General features: G+C 38.1%; 1 protein-coding gene and 2 non-coding genes across 3 annotated transcripts in view; all 3 read left to right on the top strand.

Moving 5' to 3' along the window:
• The first annotated feature begins 1,134 nt into the window (after positions 1 to 1,134).
• The window catches only part of LOC132847462 (cilia- and flagella-associated protein 46), a 78,314-nt gene continuing 54,017 nt past the window's right edge, over positions 1,135 to 25,431 (top strand). Inside the window, exons 1-22 of the mRNA XM_060872758.1 lie at positions 1,135 to 1,234; positions 1,399 to 1,505; positions 6,265 to 6,396; positions 6,606 to 6,670; positions 7,916 to 8,080; positions 8,181 to 8,304; positions 8,510 to 8,598; positions 11,565 to 11,711; positions 11,830 to 11,929; positions 12,039 to 12,137; positions 15,200 to 15,390; positions 15,583 to 15,811; positions 15,942 to 16,059; positions 16,317 to 16,437; positions 17,349 to 17,464; positions 18,535 to 18,614; positions 20,250 to 20,374; positions 20,918 to 21,130; positions 21,218 to 21,416; positions 22,223 to 22,366; positions 22,509 to 22,619; positions 22,789 to 22,970. Coding sequence (XP_060728741.1) covers positions 1,186 to 1,234; positions 1,399 to 1,505; positions 6,265 to 6,396; positions 6,606 to 6,670; positions 7,916 to 8,080; positions 8,181 to 8,304; positions 8,510 to 8,598; positions 11,565 to 11,711; positions 11,830 to 11,929; positions 12,039 to 12,137; positions 15,200 to 15,390; positions 15,583 to 15,811; positions 15,942 to 16,059; positions 16,317 to 16,437; positions 17,349 to 17,464; positions 18,535 to 18,614; positions 20,250 to 20,374; positions 20,918 to 21,130; positions 21,218 to 21,416; positions 22,223 to 22,366; positions 22,509 to 22,619; positions 22,789 to 22,970 — 2,906 coding nt within the window. The 5' untranslated portion in view covers positions 1,135 to 1,185. The remainder of the gene's footprint in view (positions 1,235 to 1,398; positions 1,506 to 6,264; positions 6,397 to 6,605; positions 6,671 to 7,915; positions 8,081 to 8,180; positions 8,305 to 8,509; positions 8,599 to 11,564; positions 11,712 to 11,829; positions 11,930 to 12,038; positions 12,138 to 15,199; positions 15,391 to 15,582; positions 15,812 to 15,941; positions 16,060 to 16,316; positions 16,438 to 17,348; positions 17,465 to 18,534; positions 18,615 to 20,249; positions 20,375 to 20,917; positions 21,131 to 21,217; positions 21,417 to 22,222; positions 22,367 to 22,508; positions 22,620 to 22,788; positions 22,971 to 25,431) is intronic.
• Positions 23,551 to 23,621, top strand: trnag-gcc (transfer RNA glycine (anticodon GCC)). Its single transcript has one exon. It is a non-coding gene; the product is annotated as a tRNA-Gly (tRNA).
• On the top strand, positions 24,446 to 24,516 carry trnag-gcc (transfer RNA glycine (anticodon GCC)). Its single transcript has one exon. It is a non-coding gene; the product is annotated as a tRNA-Gly (tRNA).

Genomic DNA, 25,431 nt, shown 5'->3' with positions numbered 1-25,431 from the left:
GGGAAATCGTTCGAGACACAAGCTTGGAGAAGTGGGTTTGGGTGTGATGGAAGGGCCAGATGAAATGACCACAGAGTAAAAATACAAGATACATGCACATGCATATGCATAGCAAAATTATCATCATTGCTTGAGAACGAGTCTCACCTCCGTATCAAACAGTTTCAGCTCTGAACAGCTCCGTCAGTGACAGACTGTTCCTAAGATCCTAAGTGTCTGAAGGAGTGATACAGACGCTCTTTTCTCCCTGCTGCTATAAGACTTTACAATCAAAGCTGCTCCCAGTGAACCAGTCACTATAATACACACTGTTATTACTGTTTAACTGCAATAATAACAATAACAAAGTATTTTAAACAACACGTGCAATAACAGAAATTTTGAAAAACGTACAATATTACCTGTGTGCAATATGTCTGTTAGTGTAACTACTTACTCGTGGTCTCTTTTTCTTCTCTGTATTTATACATTATGATTTGTATACTGTATATTATATTATGTCTCTATTCTTTTATATACTTGCATTTCTTTCTCTTTGCTGCTGTAACAGAGAAATTTCCCCATTGCGGGATGAATAAAGGTATATCTTGTTATTTGCACCTGCATTATATATTTACAGCCTTACATTTTTATACAACTAAGCAGTTGAGGGTTAAGGGCCTTGCTCAGGGACACAACAGTGGCATTCGAACCCAGAACCTTCTGTTCAACAGCCCCTCAATCAACACCCACGCGCAGCCATAGGACACAACACACCGTAACCACCACGCACGCTACCACATCCAGTGTTACACCTAAGCTTCAAAGTCATTTAGCCAACATTACTGAGTGTAGATGAGCTTTGGGAAATAAGCACAGTGAAAAACAGCGTTACACTGAGAAATAATTCAACGCTGCACTTCCGGAGAACACGCGCTCTGCATTCGGTCGTTGCTGGGATACGGGTCTTAGTAACAGGCACGCGAATCCGAAGTGTCTTTTAGTTCGGCAGTTAGCTTCTTCACCTTAACTTAGAACATAGAAACCTTAAATTCAATTAATTAGAGTAGCTTCATAGGTTAAAACTGCCACATCAATTCTAGTCGGTTGTTTTTAATCTGTGTTTGAATGTGTTTTTCGGAACACGAGACACGTTTAATCAGCTCATGACATGCCGTTAGCTAGTGTCAGTGTCTCACACGAACTATGGACCTCCAGATACGACAATATTTAAAACTATCACAGGATAAAGACGGTAATAATGGCTCCAGTTGTTGTTGTTTTAAACATAAGCGGGTTTTTTTCGTATTTGTAATTTTCCGCGTTCATATAGTTGAAAAAAACCCTCTATGTTTAAATAGGTTTACAGCTTATTTAGGGAAGTTAATCTGACACGATAATAAACATCTTGTCTTGCAGATCCTGTAGCTCTGAGAGACGCTTATGCTACCATTAAAGACGCTGTCTCAGATACTCGGTGTTTCCTCCCAGAGCTGTATGTGCTGTGTGCAGAACAGGCTCTCAGGGTAAGCACTTCACAACCTCCTATTTATTTATCCTCCTGCCTTCCCCTCAAGCAGTCATCCACCCAGCTGCAAAATTGTCCTTTGTGCACTATATAATATGCTTTAACTAAATGTAAATTACTCTGAGGTACTTGCTCTCTTTTGGTCACCTTTAGTGCCAAGATGCTCACTTCTTTCAGTTTTCGAGAGTCTCCTACACAGCCAAATCAATGTAATATCAAAATTATACATCATTTCAATAGAATATTTATAACTAAAGTTTTTTAACTACATCCACCTTTCAGTTAAATGTAGTTTTATCAGCTATACCTGAAATATTGAGTATGTGGCCTAAAGTTTCTGGACACTTTTGACATTTAGCAGACACCTTTATCCAGAGTGACTTACATTTTTACTTCAATTTGTACAATTGAGCATTAAGGGCCTTGATCAGGGGCCCAGCAGTGGCAACCTGGTGGACATGGCATTTGAACTCACAACCTTCTGATCAGTAAGCCAACACCCTAACCACTGGGCTAAGGTGCCCCACTAATCACACCAGCACAGGGGCGTAGCCATCATTTAAAAAGTGGGGGGGACGAAATGTCTAGTGTTATCTGTTTTTTTTTTTTTCAGTTAACCCTTGTGTAAATGACAGGTTTTATTTTAATCATGATTTTTTTTAAATCATGCTTATATGCGTTATGATTATATATGATTATAAAACAGAAAGAAAGAAAGAAAGAAAGAAAGAAAGAAATAGAACAGCTTGCCACTGGGACAGTACCCTTAAAAGGACATCTTTGTACCCTATTTAACCCCAAAAATGTATACATTAAGGTACACATTGGTACTCTAAGGTAGTGATGTGTACCCTTTTGAATATAAAGTACAAAGATGTATTGTTTACATATTTCAAATTGTATTTTTTGTGTATGCACAGTACATGGCACACAGTAATGGATACTTGCACATTCAAATAATACTTAATTTTTTTGTACGTTCAAAACACAACATAAATATTGACACGTTGAAGAAACATTTCCTCAAATTGTCATAATTCATATAATGTTAGCTTGCATAATGAAAACAAATGATGAAAACAGTGCATGATATTTTCTTTGAGAAACAATTACATTACAATTAAATCATTATTTTAATTTTAATTCTATTCATTACATTCATCCCAAGCTAGAATACTGCGAAAACACATGTATTTATTTATATAAAAAGAAGCCTCGCTTGCATACGATTTTAATGCAAAAAATACAAACAAAAAGAGCAAATCGACCAGCAAAAATGAATTTGATTTTTCTTTAATTTATGTTTACTAAAACATTAGAAATGACACTTTACTAGTCTACATCATCATTTAGCCCTTGTTATCTAGTGCACTATGCTAGTGAATATTTCATTTGAGGTTGTGCTTGTCTGTGTGTGTGTGTATGTGTTAATACATGGTGGTAACTAACTTCAATAGACCGTTTTTTCTTCTTTTCACACTCAGAGATGTTTTGGTCGACAGCAGCGACGTTATTAGTGATGTCCATGTAAAATAATTAGTAAATTAAGAAAAATGGATCGTGGCCAGTTTAATCTGGTCTGATTATTAAAATGACATCTTTAATGTCACTATTCGTCGTCCTCGTCTCTGTCGTGTACATACAGTGATACATACTTGATATTATGTAGAATTGGCAGAGTTAAACATGCTGTAAAATCTCAGTTCAACATTATCTTTATTCTTATTTGAAGGGTTTTGATAACACACTTGTTAAAACAAAAGACGTTATAAAAGAGTTTATATAACGTTTGTCAAAGCAGCTATTTTTCCTCATAATCCTTTAAATTAAAACTTGCTAATTATTCAAAAAGAGCAACAGGCAGAGTTACTAAACATTGTGCAACACAATTCGGATACCATATGCCAACTTACACTGCTTGACATTTTTATAAAAAAGGAGTGAAGCGTTTTTTGCCGCTTTGAGCTCATCGTAACCGAATGCTGGACCGCGGGTGCGACTCGAGCTACAGTACTGGGGCGCGTGATGATGACGTGACAAGTGAGTGACTGATTGCCGTGAACGTCATGTATAGACTATCTTAAACTTTCTTGTCTCTTTGAATTTTAAATCACTCTGCATTTATATACATTGCTCCATTAAAACCTCAACATGTGGTGAACACAACTCTCCACTAAAAAAGTGAGGGGGACGAATTTACTTTTTATAAAAAGTGCGAGGGACATGTCCCCCGCGTAATCTATGCCCCTGCACCAGCACATGCTTTTTGATCAGCCTATTACTTATGTAAGCTCCCTTTTCATATTATAATAGCTCCACTTTTCTTTCCTTTTGGGAAAGGCTTTCCACTAGATTTTGGAGTGTGGCTGTGTTTTGTTAATTCAGTCACAAAAGCATTAGTGAGGTCTGGTACTGATGTTGGGTGAGGAGGCCTGGGGTACATTCCAGTTGACATTCCAGTTTAGCAGAATGGTGTTCAGTGGGGTTGAGGTCAGGGCTTTCTGCTGGACATGGAGTTCTTCCACACCTCCCACCTGCTCCTACGTTAAAGCGGGTATGTTAGAGTACAGAAGATTCTCTGAGATTGTACAGTACACAGGGTTCTCCAGGACCGAGTTAGCTCTACCACTGCAGACATATTACAGACATTCTCAGAATAATGGTGAGACTAGGGTGGTATTGGCAAGGTAGTGTGTATCCTGCACACATGAGTTGAATTTTGGTGCATGAGGTGAATTTTGGGATTTTCTTTTTAAATCCTCAATGTCATTTTTGAGGGTGAGAAATTTGGTGTGGAAATGTGGTCAGGATGCAACACTAATTAAGGATAAGAAGATGATTAATTGTGAAAAATATGAGCTGGGTAGTATGTTGTAGTATGCACTGCTGCATTGGGAATGGTCCACTATTGAGCTAATAGCACTAACCAGTTTTCTGGGGTGGCCTTTTCCACTGATGCATTGAGGAGAGGGAATTTAACAAATTGTGCACAGATGGACAAAAGCTTGTATGCATACACAACTATATATATATATATATATATATATATATATATATATATATATATATATGTATATATACACACACATATATATATATATATATATATATATATATATACACACACACGTATATATATATATATATATATATATTCATTCATTCATCTTCTACCGCTTATCCGAACTACCTCGGGTCACGGGGAGCCTGTGCCTATCTCAGGCGTCATCGGGCATCAAGGCAGGATTCACCCTGGATGGAGTGCCAACCCATCGCAGGGCACACACACACTCATTCACTCACGCAATCACACACTACGGACAATTTTCCAGAGATGCCAATCAACCTACCATGCATGTCTTTGGACCGGGGAGGAAACCGGAGTACCCGGAGGAAACCCCCGAGGCACGGGGAGAACATGCAAACTCCACACACACAAGGTGGAGGTGGGAATCGAACCCTGACCCTGGAGGTGTGAGGCGAACGTGCTAACCACTAAGCCACCGTGCCCCCCTATATATATATACATATATATATATATATATATATATATATATATATATATATATATATATATATATATATATATATATATATATATATATATATATATATATATATATATATATATATATACTATAAACAGATTGAGTATTACCAATCTTACTTTCCCATCTTTATCTAGCATGATGGTTCATGTCCTCATATTAAGTAAAGAAAAGCATGAAATTATTATTCATATATATTGAACAAGACATGTCTCATCTACTTTACAGATCATCTACAGTTATCAAATATTGTTATTATGCATGTTTGGTGTCCTCAGATACTGACAGTTCATAACAAAAAGTGATGTTCTGGTATGTGGTTTATGTGGTTACATTTTTTCTCTTTATTACAATTTTGACACTACTTCATACACAGAAAATCATCAATTATCTGTAACTGCTGTGTTAAACAGACATGCTTTCTCTGAATGTGTGTACTGCAGCTTTTAGTTTGAAATAGATTTGTTTGAAATAATTCACAAGCACCAAAGAATGGTACACTGAGACACTGGAGCTCTTTATCTGCAAAATGGCTGAAACATCTTTAATCTGCAATAGAGAGGGTTTGAATTAAGTGCAGATCTCTACTGCAATAATGCGGCACTCCCTACCAGGCAGAAAATGACAACAGGAACATTGTGTGCTTTGGAGTGATAAAACAGGCAAAGATGATTGGTCACATGCCTTTTTAAATTGTGATGTGATTTTACTGTACCAATTATCCCACCATGGCAAGAAGTATTGTAATAATACGCAGAGCCAATAGTGAACCTCTCAGTGTCATAAAAGAGAATAAAAATAAGTTGTAGCGCACAGACAGCATACATTTTCTGACTTTTTAATAAAAAAATAAGTGTGAGATCATAGAATTTTGCCAACATAAACTATAATCATATCCCTTAAATGTAGTATTTCCAGAATGGACTTGCACCGGTTAGGAACCTACTGATCATTTATATCGAGGGGAAAGAAGAACATCATATTTTATTATATCAAAACAAAACATAAATAATTACTATTACAGTCATAAAAGCTAAAAGCTCATACATTATGCAAGCATGTACTTATAGTATACTATATTTCCTTCTCATTAGCACAAATCACATGCTCAAGGGATCTTTTAATAAGGTGGTGTGAAATATTCTGAAATATTAATCATCTGGACTCGATGAGTGTATTTGGTTATGCTTGTGTGTGTTGCTGTTTCAGCTGGGATGTAAGGAGATCACAGAGGATTGCCTAATGATGTACTTAGAGAGCAAACCCCCACCTGATCAGTTTCTATGCCGTGCATACTTCTGCCAGGCTCAGTTGAACTCACCATGCACTATTGCCTCTGTGGTAGGTATCCATGCTTCCTGGATTCATTAGAGGCCGTATAGTCACTTATGGGTAACATTATATAAGGAACTCGTGCGTCATAGATCATGAGGGTGTAGTTATTCTTAGAGCATGCTTAGACACCGTAGATTGTAAAAAAAATAATTCTGTTATTCTTCTGTGTTTCATGAGAAGCAACATTTTCTTGTTTCTCTGTGTTCTATTTCCAGGAGGACATGCATAGAGCAGTGACATACTATTTGAAGGCTATAGAAATATCCAAAGATAAGCCAAGGTAGGCTGTTTAGGTAGCAGGAGAATGGAACATTTCTCATCCCTATGCTACTCATCTCTTTGCTTTATTATAATTATCAAATGTATGCTTTTTAAGTGTGAGAGAAAATAATGTTGTGCCGTTTTTGGTGTATCACCAAAAACTGCTATCTAAAAAAAAAACATCATAAAATAATCTGCCTGGTTCAAACCCTGTAAGAGCTAAGATTTAAATTAAATATCTTTTTTTTTTTTTTTTTAGGATTTATCTAAAAAAAGTTAAAAGTCTGATCAGAGTAATACCCCTATGCATAATCCCATTACAATATAGATGTTATAATCTGAAGTGAGTCTTCAGTGGTTAGTGATGGATGAGGGGATGAGGTACAGTTTAAAAGATTCGGTGTCAACCATTTTTTCAGCATACCATATTGATAGTCTGCAATATCTTTGTAACTAATTTTTAAGCACATATACTGTAATAATACTAATGTGCAAACCCTAGTCTCATGTGTTTTTTATGAGAGATTAAAACGAGTTGTAGGTTACGGAGTCTTCTGGGTCTTCCTTTTCAAATAACATTGAGATGCAGATACAAATAAGCCCTATAGTTTGATGATTCTCCTTTGCACCCATAATAACCGATCACTAATCTGCCTAAGCTTTTGCGCATCATTGCTTGGATGTTATACATTTGCTTTTTTCAATGTCTTTGATCAATGGGCAGAGCATTGTGGAAATGGAGATGTACTGAGAACAGACAGCAGCACTCATGAGAGAGCAACAGCACTGAATAATTGAACTAGGCTCAGTTTCCCCAACATACTGCTGTGTTCAGATAATCTTAACTGCTAGAAAGTGTTCAAAGTGATTCTCAATTGGCCATCTTTTGAGACAACACGCCCTGAATATTTTACTCCCATCCCTGCTTTGCCATCTCTTCTTCCTCTGTTCCATTCTTGATAACACTCACCATAACATATTCCCTTATTTTGTGTTCACATTACAAAACTGTACAATACATTATATTTACAATTACAACATTCATCAGATGCCCTAAACAGAGCCATTCAGATAAGTTATTTGCAGTACTTCTAGAACATTTTAACAGTGAATACTGAACAATCAAAAACACTGCTTTGTTAACTTTAACTGCATTTGTTAAATCTAACTCCTTCTCTCTCTCTCTCTCTCTCTCTCTCTCTCTCTCTCTCTCTCTCTCTCTCTCTCTCTCCTCCCCTTTCTCCCCTCCCTCTCCCTCATACAGATACCATTTTCTAGTCTTCAATGCTTCTGTTCTGTACCATCAGACAGTGCAAGCTTTCCTGAGGCCTGGTTGGCGGCGGTACTTGGTCTCCTCTCTCACACAGGTTCTCAGTGCTCTGGAGGAGGTAGTCGAACCTGACTATGCCTGGCGGGCTGAACTGATGATGTAATATAAGCTTCAGATGTTTTATCATTTGTTTTTTGCTGAGCAATCTTATTGGCATGTATTGAGGCTCCCTTTACAAACACCTTGCTTTTATGTTCAGACTCCTTGTGGAGTGCCTGATGGATGCTGGTAAGAAGAACGATGCTGCTGATTTTTCCAAGGTCACCTCTGATTTTATAGAGCAGCACACACCCGAGCTGTATCCCCGAATTTTCTCCATACAGGTAAATCATTCGTTCTCCCCTCTGGTCAATTGCACTTTTTATTACATTCTGCCCACACAGCTGAGCATCCCTGACTGTATTGGACTCAGCAATATGCCTATATTTCTTTTTTCTGCCTATATTTTTCAATGTGTCAGTTCCCCAAGTGTGTTGCAGATTTTAGAATTGCTATTTTGTGCTAATTATTCTGTTTGACTTGTCACAGGTTCACCACGATCTTATAGATGTCACCGACATTTTAACGAAAGCAAGTCCAAAATTACTTGCCATCTATAAACTGCAGAAGCTTAAAAAGTGAGTTGACTGATTCCAGAGCACTCATTGATTCCCCCCCCTTCTTCAAACTGATATGAGTTCAAGTATTGTGCATGATGTGCCTATGATATTAAGGTATTATTTTTATAATACAGAGCTTGTGATTAGGGTTGCAAAGGTGCGGAAGGTTTCCGGTAAATTTCCGGTAAAGTTCCGGAAACTTTCCACGGGAACTTAATCTGGGGAATTTGGAAATATTCCAAATTGGAAACTTTACGGGAATTTATGGGAATTATTTGGAAATATAGGGAAATTTATATAAACTATATCATATACAAAGATAAATAAACATTTTGTTTGGTCATAAGAAGACATGCATGCAAAATGACGTCTTGACTGATTTAATTGTAAGTAGAATTTTAACTGATTCTTTCATTGAGTAACACAAAAGCATAAACTTAATGATTGTAATAAACATATTTCCCTATGATAGCTGTAACATGAAAGCATCCCCCACCCTTGCCCTTCTAAAAAAGTCCCAATCAAAATGTAAAATGAAGCATTTTTTCTCAAGCTTATAAGGTCTCTGCTTCTGTGGTAGTCAAGGCCTGAAAAATGGAGGTGAATCCCCCCTTAAGTGATATATGGAGGATTTTTTTTTTATTTCAGGGGGTTGTGATTGTGTGGGGGAGGGTCATCAAATTATGTGTGCATGTGGTATCACTCCTAATATACTGCTTATTAAAAGTTACTAAGGTAGTTATTAAGTTTAGGTATTGGGTACCATTAAGAATGTAGTATAAGGTAATGCAGAATAAGGCATTAATATGTGCTTAATAAGTACTAATAAATAGCCAATATTCTAATAATATTCATGCTAATAAGCAACTAGTTAAATGACCCTAAAATAAAGTGTTACTGTGCATGTTATGGAAAAATGCAAGTACATGCAGTGGGTGTGGCCTCAATGGCCCTCCAGTAAGCAGTGTGCTGTGTGCAAGTGACCCAGTAATGCAGGGTACAAGTCAACTTAAATTGCATTAAATCTTGTTTTAAACACAATTATGCTGCAAGATTTTTTAAACTACATTTAAGTTCCTTGTTATAGGCAACTCTGCATTTTTTTAAATTCCCAGTTAATTCCCATATATTCCCGATAATTCCCATATATTCCCGTTAATTCCCATATATTCCCGTTAATTCCCATATATTCCCGTTGATTCCCAGGGAAAGTTTCCAGCCTTGAAAATTCCCGGAATTTTGCAACCCTACTTGTGATACATCTGTTGGGACAGAATTCATTTGTGCTTGTTGTTGAATTTGAATTATATTTCTATAAGTCTTGTATTGCATTTAAATTTAATATAGTGGTGCCCTCAAAGGCTGCAATTGTATTATCACATCCTCTGTATTGAAATTTGCCTTTGGGCAAAATGGTGACATGCATGAATTATGCCCTATTGTATTCATTAGGGTTGTTGTTGTTGTTGTTCTCCACTAAAAGTGATCACTCAGACCAAACTGTAGGTCTTAAAGACATGAAACTGGGCAGGAAACTATTAGGCCTACTGGTGATGCTATAGTGAAATGGTTTATATTTTATTTTATAACTCTAATACTAATAGTCTATAGTGGATTTTTCTTGTTGTAGGATTGTAAGTGTAACTTGGCTAGTACATTATGTTTATGTGGAACATCACACCGTGTTGTAACAGGGATGTGGTGCCTTTAATTAAACTTGACTGGATTGACCAATCAGAATGCACCGTTCTCGAGCTGCTGAGAGGAGAGCAATAGAGTTGCACGTGCTTCGAGGATGTGCTAGTTTATTTAGCGGTTGGTTACTTTACTTATCTTTATTAAGATATATTGTGCTTATTAACTGAGTACAACTGTTCTATTTCTGTTTTTGTTTGACTTAATTTATATTAATGTATAATACTGAAATGTTATAGTGATGTATTCGGCTATACATCTAATGCTAGTATGGTTGTTCGGTTAATTCTGCCACTATGTTGTATGTACATTTATAGTGTTGACATAAGGATAAAAACTTAGTGTATTTTTATAATTCGGAATATTGTAGTTTTTATTTATTTAGTATAAAATCGCTTTTATTTTGTGCGCATGCGCACTGAGTAAACCACGCAGTTGGCACGTGAAGGCCTCATGTTAGAGCGCGTGCATCTTGAACAGTTCACTAGGGATGCAGAGCTTATTAGAGAGAGAGAGTACAGTGAAGTTCATTAAGTTCATTAATTCATAACTGAATGAAATAGACAGAATTCACTCGTTATTTATTAGTTACCCAAAAAACTATGATGCCTTTTTTGGTGTTACTTGCATGCAAAAAAATTCCAGAAAAAAATTGTTTCCACACTTAAGTCCTGCTGTTTGTTAATTTTTTTCCTTTTTTTAAACTAAGATTTTTACTTCGTAGATAAATGTTGTACTAAAATGCTGATCTTTACTGAGTTCAGTCCATGTTCTGTATCTGCCCCAAAAGGTTAGATTTATCACTAATCCAGTCCCATTTGTTTAAAATAGATCAAATCTGAAACATAGACTCTGTTCTCCTACATCATTATTTTTATTTTAATATTGATGTAAAGATTACATGCATGGAGTTATAAAGCACTTTAAACAATGGTCATATGCAAAACAGTTCATGTTACAGATTTCTGTAGGGTCAGGGTTATGTAGGTGAAATTTGATGTACTGCACTGTTGTGCTAAGCAGTTGCTTGATTTGTACTGTTGAATATGTGACTTCAAAACCATGAGGGCCATAAGCCATTTACATTGATGTGCCTATGATATTAACTTATTATTTCTATAATATAGAGCTTGTGATACATCTGTTGGGACAGAATTCATTTGTGCCAATTACATTGATGCACACATTCCAATTTTTAATAGTAAGTTTATCAATTGTGCTTTCGTGTTCTATGCAATTTGGTCCCTGCACGTTGCGGCTTCAGCTTATTTTTTTATTTTTCAATCTAGCACACCTGTCAATGGAGGCAGAAAAGTATCTGATGAACTGAGGGAGATTTTTCTCCTGCTGACTCATTCAGTCCAAACCCAATCATCTACTAACAACAGTTTTAGTCCTGACACAGATCACAGTCCTCACATCCCATTGTCTAGCAGGTAAATCTGTTTTGCAATGACTATCCATGACTTATGTAAACATATTACAATTTATACATGTATACAGTATATTTAGGCTGTAGCTGAGTCATACTGTGATCAATAACTTTTATGGCAGGATTGAGCTCCTTTTGGATTTGGCCTTCCTCTCTCTACAGCTGAAAACATGGTTCATGGCTGAGGAATGTGTGAAGGAGCTAAAGACCATTGATGACATTGTGAGTGGACTGATTGCTTCTTACTCTTTGTAATCTCTCTAAATATATACTCATTACATGTGTTTCTGATTAAGCAGTTAACAAGATTGTGCATGTTTTTTTAACGCAGGCTGTTTGGCAGCATATCATGGTTGAGTGCATTGAGTGTGAACTGGCCCTAATTAAACAGAATGACAACACTGAGGACTACACCAAAAGCAGCGTGGAGGTACTAGTATTTTATTTACTTAGTGTAACTTTATTACTGAATTTGGTTCAAGCCATCTGTGATGTTTCAATGGAAGATGTGTTCACACTGGTCCAGTAAACCCAGTAAATACCCAGAATTCTTCCCTCTTTCAGTTCCCCCATTTCTTCCCACTTCCCAATCTTTCTTTAATCACTACATCCCTACATAAACTCTTGTGAAACTGAATATATTTTATATCCAAATCAAACTTCCTGTGAAATTGCATAGGTGCAAATGGGTTAAATTCGACAGAGTAATTGGGAAACGCGAGAGAGAAAACTAATGACAATAAAAGGGAGAGACAGCATATGAATCAAAACAAAGACACACAACATGGAAACACAATTCGTATTAGGGCTGTGCAATTAATCGCAATCGCAAAAAAAAATCACAATTTAAGCACATGCGATTTCTAAACCGCATAAGGCTGCAATTTTATCTATTAAGATGTTAACCAATCAGAGCTCACGCAGCGCACAGCGCAAATTACAGCTAAACTGAGCGGGAGAAAGATGTTAACCCATCAGAGCTCACGCAGCAGACAACGAAGCTGAGCGGAAAAACCGAATAGGCGAGCGGGAGGAAAGAACATAAAATATGGATGCAGGTCAAAATAAAAATGATTTGGTGCCAAAGTGAAATTCAACGTCAGTCGTTTGGGAGTATTTTGGATTCAGGAGAGAGGCTGTGTCACAGAGCAAGGTAATTAGCAAGACTTGTGAAATGATTATTCCAACGAAATGGAGCAATACTACAAATCTGTTCCAACACTTAAAACAGCGCCATAAAAAACTGCATGATCAATGCATGTCGACAAAGTCCATCGAAACAAACAAAAGCACACATCAAAGCCAGCCCGAACAGATTGAAGAAATATCCATTGTTCAAGCATTTGCAAGCGCCATGCCTTATGAGAAAGGATCAAAACGGCACAAAGAAATTACCGACACGGTCACCTATCATATATGCAAAGATATGATGCCTGCGCACATCGTCAGTAAAGACGTCTTCCGAAGACTAATACAAACACTCGACAAAAGATACCAGCTGCCATCTCGCACTCATTTCACACGATTTGCTATTCCCGAAATGTATGAGAAATGTAAGGCGGGCGTTGAATACGAGCTCAAACAGGTGAAATACTATGCCACGACCACAGATATTATATATTAATGACAACTTTGAAATGAAAAGTCGATGTTTGCAAACAGCATTCTTCCCAGAAGATCACACTGGAGAAAATATATCTGAAGGGTTAAAAGAAGCTTTAGCATCATGGGAAGAGCAACAAGTGTCTATCACCACAGACAATGGAACTAATATAGTGAAGGCTGTCACTTTGAACAACTGGACACGATTGCAGTGCTTCGGACACAGACTGCATTTGGCAATTCGTAAGTTAGATTTTATTATACATTTTTTCTATTACATACATTTTTACATACATTCTATTACATACATTTTTTCTTAATAGATATTTATTCTACTTTACATTAAGTAATGTATACTTTACATTAGGGCACTTTGTAGTGCATACTTTTTTTATTAAGAAACAAATTGCACAAAGATATTTAATATGAAAACGTATTATAATGTTTTGTAATAGTATTTTCAACTTGTACCATAGTTGGTAACACTTTATAATAAGGTACTATTTGTTAACAGTAGTAAATTGCAGTGTTTTCCTTACATTGAATTATTTGTGGAGTTATTTCTGAAGAAAAACCGACTGTCCTCAGAAATTTTTGAATGTCGTTTTCTTTTTATTTTGCATGTAATGCCTGATAAAGCAGCCGAGCGTTGCTTTGTATACAGCGTTACCAAGGAAAAAGCTCTCTGTCCCACTCTAAGCGCCTCCTACTGGCGGAGAATGAATTTGCATATATGTCGCCACAAATACTAATCCATTAGCTAACCATAAACAATTTTTTCCAGCATTTATTTATTCTTGTTAATGTTAGTTCATGTCAGTACAACTATTCATGTTAGTTCATGGTGCATTAACTAATGTTAACAATGACAATGTTTGATTTTAATAATGTATTAATAAATGCTAAAATTAACATGAACTAACATTAATACTATATTAGTATTGTTCATTGTCAGTTCATTTTAGCTAATGTATTAACTAGTTGTTAACAAATAGCACCTTATTGTAAAGTGTTACTCAATAATTTTATATTTGAATGAATGAAATACACATTCATCATGTTTTGCAATTTTTTATTTTTTAGAAATTGGGGAAATCAAGGATGAACCTCGCATTTCCTGCGCCAACGGCTTGTGCAAAAAGCTAGTGGGACATTTTTCCCACAGTTGGAAAAAAAGAAGATGTTAGCCGAAGCCCAGGAAGAACTCCAGCTTCCCCAACATGCCCTCATAACATCATGCCCAACAAGATGGGGCTCAATGCAACAAATGGTAGACAGGGTTTTGGAGCAACAGAGGGCATTGTCTCAGGTCCTTTCAGCTGACCGTAAAACAAGACACCTAGTGCCCCAATGACAAGACACAGATGTTCTAGAATCTGTAAGTAAGGCATTGGGTCCACTTCAGGAGTTCAAGGATGCCCTTTCCAGTGAAAACTACATCAGTGTGTCGTATGTGAAACCGGTTCTTCACCTGCTGAACACCAAGATTCTTGCAGTTGAGGATGAAGATACTGACTTGACAAAGTCTATAAAATCAAAAATTCTGAACTACATCAACAAACATTATGAGGATGAAACTACCCAAGAAAAAAATCGCAAATAAAATCGCAATCGCAATATTCATTCAGAAAATCGCAATATGATTATTTTGTCCATATTGCATAGCCCTAATTCGTATCTTTACATGTTTTGTTTTACTGCATGCACAGTATAACATTTTATTTTTTCGACTAAAATGAAAATACATGCACACAACAAAATAACCTACATTATTTTTTTATTATCATCTCTTTATTTAACCACTCTATTGAACTCTGAGTTCTGCTTACATGGTCTAATTGTCTATATGTACTGTGCAGTGTTCAACATGGATGTGCTTTCTGTTCCTAGGCCCAGTTAAGTGTAGTAAGACGTTTAGAAGCATTGCTCCTCAGGGCAGTGAGAGAGGGACATGCTGAGGTGACACAGAGTGTGTGTGCCGCTCTGTGGAACAGCTGCTTACCTCTGCTCCAGCAGAATCTCCGGAAGAACCTTAAAAGCCCTCTACTCACACTCTCACAAGCCCTAAAAAACATGAATAGGTTTGTGTTTGCATGTATTTGTTATTTACATCTCCAGAAGAGTTTTGCCTACATGCACTTTTTAAAATTTTATTACACTAGGTCATTGCAATTTTTTACCAGTGTTTTTTTTTAGCAGTGCACTATATGTTAAAATTATTGAGTATAATGCATTGTATTTGTTAACTGTACTTTGTGTGTGTGTTTCACAAGCATGTTGCTGGACATACGGTGTCAGATTCATGCTGAACTGGCGGCTATAGAGGAGGAAGCAGAGAGGTTGGAGCCTGCAGCACAGCACCTCCAAGCAGCCCTGGGCCTGGATGAGAGCGGCCAGTTCCAGCAGCGCCTGTCCTTCTCTCTTTACCTCATTCAACAGCGCAGCAATCTTTACACCACTCCCACACGCCCAGAGGACCAGGCAGCCATGCTCCTTCAACAGGTCTGATCACTTGTGTGCTACACAATTTTATCTATGAAACCCTGTGTAACCCAATGGGTTACAATGTAGATATGCTTAACAGTAATGACCAAGCAGTGTCTGTTTTAATTGTAATTTTTTGCATTTGAAGACAAAAGAGCGGCTGGGAATTGATCCAGCAAAGTGGCGCCACACACTGGTTAGTGCTGGTATTGCTTTGGCACCTGAAACCTTCCAGACGGTCCTGGATGCAGAAGGCACAGCTAAAGGTATTACTGCTTCATCGTATTTAGCTTTTGATGTTTTGGCATTGGAATGTCTGTGGGTGGTAGTAGACATGGAGCGCCTCTCATATTGCTATGGGAATTTTTTTCCCTCCATATTCACCCTACATATTACAGCTCTATGGCAAATGGGTACCTCTGATTAAGCTTTTCCAATCCTGTTCCTGTGTCTGACAATTTGGCTTCTACACAGTTTGGCTGATATTTTTTTTTCTTTTTTTATGTTTGATATTCAATGTTAGATAGCAGACTAAAGGACAAAGTGGAAGAACTTGCTGCTAAGGCCAAGCACTACAGGACCTGTGTACAAAAAGTAGAATGTCATCTTGCCAGGCTGGAGAGAGACACAGATGACAGAGAGAGGTATAGATATATTTGAGTTGATCTGTTTCCTTACAGATTTGTGCTCAAGATGGCAGATGCCACTGTGAAAATGGACTTACAGTTGAATCTGTGTTCTTAACTTGGAACCTCACAGGAATGTTGAAAAAGGTTTCAAGGATTATGTGGTGAGAACCACATAATCCATGAGGAGCTCATTAAGCGGGCCAGCACCAGAACCAGTTCTACTCAAAGAGAGAGAGAGAGAACATGCCATTAAAAATAGCTTAGTCAAGAGAGCACAAATTATTTATTGTATCCCAACCTAACTGCCAACTAAATGTATGCATGTTTATAGATAGGTTATTATTTAAGACACTAAAATCATAATAAACCCTTTTTGTAAATTGAAATAATATACTACACAACTTAGAGAAATACAAAGAGGTAGAATTATTTCCAATTAAATTTTTCTGTGTGTAGTTCACATGTAAGTCAAGTTTCATGTGAATGGGTACAGTATTCTGTAGGAATTTTGAATTTAAAGCCTATGCCTAACAATAACATACTAATAATAACTCACTGTTCATTTACATGCTATATTAAAAAGTCACATGTCTAGTTAAAAGTACATCTATAGTTCTTAAATGCAATAATTGTTTTGGTTAGTATTTTGCATTTTCTCCACATTACGTGGCTGGGTTCTCACATTTTGTCTCCACACACTATGTCTCCAAAATACAAAAGACATGTGGGTGGACTGGCTACTTTAAATCGCCCATACGGGGTAATTGGATGTGTGTGTGCATGGTGCCCTTTAATGGATTGGCATCCCATCCAGGGCGTTATTCCTGGTATAACTTCAGGAAAAAAATAAAAGCACCATTTTGCTTAGCTCTAGTGTTGATATAGTCTTTCTGTGTTTATTGTGTTTCTGCAATTCTCCATGATAGGATGAGACTGTGGGTGTCTCTGGTCAAGGCTGCAAGGAAAGAGGAGTTGTGGGATGTGTGCAGGGCAGCTTGCCGCTTCTGTCTGCTTTATGATGATGAGAGATGGACAATCAAGTGTAAGAGATCTATTTGCATTAGTCTAAATATGTTTTTAAAATGCTTTTTTTTTAACGACTATTGAATATCTTCTAGTGGAATTATGTACCACACAGCAGAATAGCGTCTTGTTTCTCCAGAGAGGTTGGGGCAGGGAACCTGCTTCCCACTCTTCTCTCTAAAATTTCTCACATTGGTTTGGCAATATTCAAGTCAGGTGATTGAGCTGGCCAGAGAAGGTGCTCCTCAAATCAAGACTGAACTGTGTGTATGGGCGCATTATCATCCTGATAAATGGCATTAGGACAATAGGATGCACCTGATCACTTAAAATTTACAAATACATGCTGGCAGTAAATTGACCATGTAAGCTAATTATGGGGCCAGCAGTATACCAAGATATGGTCACAGTTAGAACATAGATAACAGTTAGAACATAGATAACACAGATAACAGTTAGAACATAGATAACAGTTAGAACAAGTCCAAGTTGTTCAGTTCTTTTGGGGTTTTCAAACATAAACTCAACCTGCTGTTGGTAATAATGTAATTAATGATTCATCAGGCCATATGACATATTTCCAGTCTTCAGCTGTCCAGGTTTTATGATCATGACACCATGTTGTTCACATTTTTGCACTGATGTCTGTGATTAATGATTTAGCTGTTTCAACTCTTTCTATGGATGTTAGCTTTCTGCTTTCTCTGCAGTCTTTTTTCTCTGCAGACTGTTTTTATAGAAACAAGGTCATTAAAGTGGATATTAAGTTCTGCTGTCACATTGCAACAGTGGTTGTGTTGTTTGACCACAATCCTTCTTAGTGTTTGATGTTCCCTTTAAGTTTTGATTTTCGTCCTCTATTCTTCTTGTTTATTTGAAGTCCAGCCATGCTTTCATAACCACATAATGACTGTTGCTCTTGAAACAGTTTGACTGTAATCTGTCCCTTTTGGAAGTCTACAGCTTATTGTACACTGACATGCAACCTAGACAATATATAGCAATGAAAAATAAATAAATGATCATCACAACATTTATTTTTTCACAGACAATATTAACCTCAATGTGTGTGTATTCTCTTGACCCAAGGTGAACAAATGGACAGGGAAGAGAGTGGAGAGCGAGAGCTGTTGCGTATGCTGGCTGAGGTCCACTTCATCAATGCTGAGGTAGAACAGACAATCAATACTTGGGAAAATATGTTTTACACAATTTGCACAAAACTTTCAGCCTACTAGTGGTTTTAATCCAGAATGTATATGTTTACATTTGCTTCTGTTACACACAGAAACATATAGCCCATGTACACTTTGGCATGTAGTAGCCTAGTGGTTAAGGTGTTGGGCTTCCAATCGGAAAGTTGTGAGTTTGATCCCAGGTCCACCAAGCTGCCACTGTTGGGCCCCTGAGCAAGGCCCTTAACCCTCAATTGTAGTTGTATAAAAATGAGATAATGTAAGTTGCTTTGGATAAGGGCATCTGCTAAATGCTGGAAATGTACAATCAACTTAGTGAATTTTGCATTTCAAAATGTTTAGCATCATATCAACTGTAGTTTGCCTTAATCTGGTGCCCTTGAGACAACAGCTTGTTTCTGAATCACTCCAATCACAAGATATTTTACCTTTTGAATTTCCTGCTGTTATTTAACATCACTATACTAATGTTATAATCAAGATCAGTCCCCTTAGCACACTGGCCTGCTTCCAACCATCTGAGACTGCTGAAGACACAGTCATAATTATTTTGGTAAACAGGCTAAAAACATTTTCAGCATGCAAATGCGATTATATTATGACAAGCTCTCCAACTAAGACCAACTTAATCCTGTTTTTAATGTCTGTAAGGTCTGAACTAAAGAACGTGTCCAGTACCCTTGGGCTGTGGTCTGCAACCACGTCTCTTGAGACATTTGAGAGGAAAAAAATGAAAAGCAACAACATTATCAAAAAGGCACTTTCTCTTTGTTCTCTGTCAAAATGTTTCCTTTGTTTTCTGAGAGGTGTTTCCAGAATGTTTCCTTTGATTCCCAAAAGGAATTCCACTAATTTGATGAAGATGCCAGGTGTTGGAAGTGCAGGGATTGAATTCCCATTTCTCTAATCGACTCACTTCACTTTGATGCTTTGTTGCTGTGTTTGTGCACAGCTCACAGTCACTGCAGCTTCGCATCACCCAGCTCATGTAAAAACCAAAGAGTAGGTTACAGACAAAATCTGGGTAGAACTTACAAGTAATATTTCAGGTATTTAAGGACTTCTGTGATTTATATCTGGACCTGAATGTTTTATGTCACTATAACCCTTTTTTGGAATGAAGGTTTAATATGATTTTCATCCATATCTGTGTCAGGGATCAGCGCGGATCTGTCAGGGATCAGTGTGGACTTTTGGACACGTGCTATTGTTTGTTTGTTTTTGTCACGTTTCTGCCCCGCCTTCATCTGCTCCTCCCTGTCTCCATACCTGTTCCCCATTGTGTGATTGACTGGTCTGCGTATATATGTGAGCCGCGTTGCCGATGGCAGCGCGGATTCATTAGTTACGTTAGTTCCCCGTGTAGTGTGGATATGTTTGTTTGTCTTCCTTATGTATTAAACCCCTTTCATTTGAAGCTATCCTGCGTACGGGTCTGTCTCCTTCCTTCTGCATCTGGGGGCATGACAATCTGACCCCGCCATATCTGCTATATCAGATTTCTCTTTTCTTAACATAATAAACATTGGTTATGATCTTGTAGTTTCTCAGTTGCAAAATGAATGCTTTGTGCCACTTGTTTTAAGTACATAGTTTTGTGTGTTTTAGGCAACTATTCATAAACTCCGCTCTGAGGGAGTAGAACTCAATGACTCTCCTGTCCCACCTGTTAAGAGAAGAGCACCCACACTTGATACAGACACTAGGAATGACCCTCAGTGGACTCTATACAGGTACACACAAATAATATTACATCAAAGGGTTAAACTTCTTTCTCAAACAATGTTCCCTCAAAATGATCTGTGTAAAAAATTTAATGGCCCGCTCACATAGAAATGGCCGCCTCATCCCGCCTCACAAGCGCCTCTGTTCACATAGTGTATCATGTTAAATGTTGATTCTATTTCATGCTCAAACCAATATTTAAGAAGGGAAATTGGTGTGCCCTATCCAACACCATAGTATGCGTTTAATGGCATTTTTTATTTCAATCTAAAGGGTACAACATTCCCAAAAAGGCTCTTGATTTTGGTTTACAAAACAAAGCCCACAAAGTAGTCTCTCAGCGTGACAATGAAGGATGTTCAAGTTTCTTTTACAGTCTACTTACATTATACTGTTTTCTTAACTCTCTTGGCATGCATGAGCTGTGAAAACTAGAGAATTCTGTACTTCAACTATCTTGATTCCTCCCATTCTTCTTCTCTGTCTTTGATTTCTTTCTCTTTCTTTTGTTATCTTTTCTCTCATTCTCTTTTACTTTGTTGTGTCCACAGTGACTGGATTCAGGAGATGTCAGTCTATGCAACAGCTAATTTTTTGCGTGGTGCAGAACTCGGAGCAGAGCTGCAGGAGCCGTGGCTGGTCGTTAATGCAGCCGTTTATCTGTGGAACTATAATAATCATATTCTTGCCGTAAAGGGGCAGAACAAGCTTGTACAAACATTCAGCCAGTTGGTGGAGCTACTCAGAGAGACAGGCCATGAGGGGTGAGGCTTCCAATGAGGGGTGAATCTTATAATCAATTTTCCCCCAAAATGTAAAGTCAGTTGATTACATTGACTGTGTTGTCACAGGGAAGTGGTGCTGCTTGTCCTGTTGTGTGATGCTGTAGCACAGGGTATTATCCAATCTTGGTATATGACATCTAGTCATACTAGTCAGGAGGAACGGCAGTCTTCTGCTGCCAAGACTAAGAAAAGTGGAAAGAAAGGAATGGAGAAGTCAGTCTCCACCCAGGCAGTTCTACTGGAGGACATAAAGAAGGCTTTGCAGGTGAGACATTGTTAGTGTTTACACACTGAAAACCACTGATTTTTTACCAGCAATTTGTTTAAATTTACAGCCTTCACACAGTATTGTACCAGGATAACACACATTCAAAAAGCCCTGTTAGAAAGGAGGTGACCTATACAATTCCCACATGAATTTGGTGGTATTTATCTCTAGAGTCTATCCCATTATAAATTTTTACAGCCCATACTGACTATCTTTTACTATCTTTTAATATTTTGGGATAAATAGCAACTTCTCCAACCATATTGGTGTTTTTTAAAAAAGAGAACCAAACACACACACAGCCCCTCCCTGTTCCCTCAGATCCTCTAGCACTGCTTACTGCTTGACTGGTCTCATCATCTCTCAGGGTACAAGGCATACATCAAGGCTATTCTATGTTTTGATACCAAGGGGTGGAAGAAACTTCGCATTGATGTCAGAATAGCTGTCTTCTGATCAGAGTCACTGGCTGTCTTCAAACACTTCCTGTTCCGTGTGTGTGTGTGTGTGTGTATATATATATATATATATATATATAGAGAGAGAGAGAGAGAGAGGAGAGAGAGAGACACACAGTGGGGTGAAAAAGTGTTTACCCTCTTGTTTTTTTTTTGCATGTTTGTCACACTTTAATGTTTCAGATCATCAAACAACTTTAAATATTAGTCAAAGATAACACAAGTAAACACAACATGCAGTTTTTAAATAAAGGTTTTTATTATTTATAAAAGCTATCATGTATAATGATATTAAGCATTGTATAAGGCCAAATAATAGTATTGTTTGTCTTTTCTGTGCTGAAGATGTGTGAATATGCCCTGCGTCTGTCCAATGGGAACAATGAGATGGTGCCCATCGTTATTCGAAAGCAGATTATTGGTACGTGGGTAAATACCAAATGCCTGTTGCAACAGCAGATTGGACAGAACCTCGACATTGATGATGAGGTGTGTGGTAGAGTCTTTGTAATCACCTGTAAACTAATGTAACATTTTTTTTGGAATAAATACAAATAAAAAGCATTAAGTCAACTTTAATCTCAATTTTAATCGTAGTATGGAGATTTACATTCATGCTTGATTCTCTCAGTGTACAAATGAGGCAATACAGGCCATGTCACGTGTACTGGTTGGAGTGGAGATGCTGCGGTGTAATAGTAACCATCCACCGATGGAATTCTCTGTGCCCAGCCTTACTACAGTCAGTTTTGCTATGTTGTAACAAAAAAGGAAAGCATGACTTACTTTTAAGACTTGCTTTACTTTTGACTTCATAACTATTTGTCACCAAAAATCATTTTATTGTTTATTTCCTATGATTTTTTATTTTTTATTCTTTTTGTAATTTTTTTCTTTTAATTCTCTGACAGCTTGTGCAACTAGCATCTGGCTGTAAATGGTCTGATCCTGTGGTGGAACTATATGCATGGTCTCAACTTGCTCACTTTGCTCATCGGAGTGCTGATCATGACCTTGTTATGGTTTGCACCCAGGATGCACTTCAGCTGGATCAGACTGCCATCCATGAGGCAAAAATTTCAGAGTGTAACCTGTGAGTACTTATACCCAACACTGTTTTTCCAATGTTTTTCAAAGACCGGAGAGAAAATGCACAACATGATCATCCAAGGCTCAGTTTTAATACTTAAAAACAGTTCAGAAGAGTTAAAAATATTTTAATGATGAACGTATCAACTATTTACTGAATAATTTCTCAAGTACTATAGAATTTTCATTTCCTGAAAACCCAGTATGAGTTTTGTTCTTTGCATTATGTTGTGCAGTATGTACCAGTGGATTGGTCTTAATAAATTGGTTGAAGGTGTGAATGGATGGATGTGTAAATGTGGGTATGAAACACTGCCTTGGCTCCCAAAGGCCTCAGGACATTGTGTATCTATCTATCTATAGATAGATAGATAGATATAGAGCAGGCAGACAGGAACGAAGCAAGACTGAAAAGGGAGGAAAAAGCATTAAAAGAAAATTGTTTTGCGGCTTTAGTGTGTGGTTGCCTCTGCTTACAGCTTATAGCAAGCCTCTCAGCCCCTCCCCCATTCCTCTGTTGTGGTGGCAGGAACTGTGTGTGCTTCCTCTTCGAAGGCGCATGAAAGTCTCCATCTGTCACTACAGCATTGGTGGTTCAGTGGTAGAATTCTCGCCTGCCATGCGGGAGGCCCGGGTTCGATTCCCGGCCAATGCAAGGTTAACCTTTTCCTTTATGTTAAACACTCTATGATACCACATATAGCTCATTTAACTTAGTATTTAGCATATTAGCTAAATATTGCAGCTATTGTTCATAGTTATAAGTCCAGTGCTGAGGTTGTAGGTCCTGTTTGTCTTTTCTTCCGAGTGTTTGCTACTCTATTTCTTCCCTGCTAAAAGAGTTAAAGTGATTGTTATGAAAAATGCATAAAAGGATAAATGTCTTGTGGCTGTAGTGTCCCCTCCCCCATTCCTCTGTTGTGGCGGCAGGAACCACATGTACTGTTTGTTTAAAGACATATGTACGTCTAATTTTGCAGCTGTAGCATTGGTGGTTCATTGGTAGAATTCTTGCCTGCAATGTGGGAGGCATGGGTTCGGTTCCTAGACCATTCAAGTTTCTTCCCTTTTTTTATGTTAAATACTTGCAGCTATTTTTCATGGTTATAAGTTGTAACTGGAACTTACTGTTAGAGTCCAGTGATGGGAATTACGGCTAGGTAAAATGATTGTGGTGTCTTTATAATAAAATTGAATTTAATAATATAACGTGGATGAGTTCGGCGGGCCGGATTAAAAAGCCCAACGGGCCGTATATGGCCCGCGGGCCGTAGTTTGCCCATGTCTGGTATAGCAGGTGGACAGGAACAAGGTTAGACTGAAAAGGCAGGAAAAAGCATAAAAAGAAAACGTGTGTGGTTGCCTCTGCTTACAGTTTATAGCAAGCCTCTCAGCCCCTCCCTGTTCCTCTGTTGTGGTTGTAGGAACTGTGTGTGCTTCCTCTTTAAAGTCACATGCAAGTATACGCCTGCCACTGCAGCATTGGTGGTTCAGTGGTAGAATTCTCGCCTGCCACGCGGGAGGCCCGGGTTCGATTCCCGGCCAATGCAAGGTTAGCATTTTCCTTTGGCTGTAGTGTGTGGTTTCCTCAGCTTACAGCTCACAGCAAGCCTCTCAGCCCCTCCCCCATTCCTCTGATATGGTGGAAGGATTCGCCTGGTCTTTTTGTTTAAAGTCACTTGTATGTAAAACCTTGCGGCTGTTGTAGTGTTGGTGGTTCATTGGTAGAATTTTTGCCTGTTATGTGAGGGGTCTGGGTTTGATTACTGGACCATTTAAGCTCTCTTTTTTGAACTACCTCGGGTCACGGGGAGCCTGTGCCTATCTCAGGCGTCATCGGGCATCAAGGCAGGATACACCCTGGATGGAGTGCCAACCCATCGCAGGGCACACACACTCTCATTCACTCACGCAATCACACACTACGGACAATTTTCCAGAGATGCCAATCAACCTACCATGCATGTCTTTGCCCCGGGGGAAACTGGAGTACCCGGAGAAAACCCCCGAGGCACGGGGAGAACATGCAAACTTTACAAACACAAGGCGGAGGCGGGAATCGAACCCCCAACCCTGGAGGTGTGAGGCGAATGTGCTAACCAGCTCTCTTTTTCTTTTATGTTAAATACTTTATGATACCACATATAGCTTATAGTATTTAGAAGATTAGCTACATATTGCAGCTTTTTTCATGGTTATAAGTTATAACTGGAAAGTACTCTTAGAGTAATTCCAAGATGGCGGCGTGGCAGTAGCACGCATCGGCCACTTCGGATACAATATGGTGCTATTTACGTTTTTTAGCCTGACTTTTGCTAGTACATGGACATCAGAGACGACGGTCTTCATGTATACAACCACCAGAAGTTAGTACAATACAGAAATCGTGCAACAACCAACCTGCACGATGATGTGTTGGAAAGGCTTTGCGACCTCTGCTTGCTGTGGAGACCAGGCCTCCAATC

Source organism: Tachysurus vachellii, chromosome 6, assembly GCF_030014155.1.
Source record: "Tachysurus vachellii isolate PV-2020 chromosome 6, HZAU_Pvac_v1, whole genome shotgun sequence".
NCBI lineage: Eukaryota > Metazoa > Chordata > Actinopteri > Siluriformes > Bagridae > Tachysurus > Tachysurus vachellii.
This window is presented reverse-complemented; position numbering and strand designations above follow the sequence as displayed.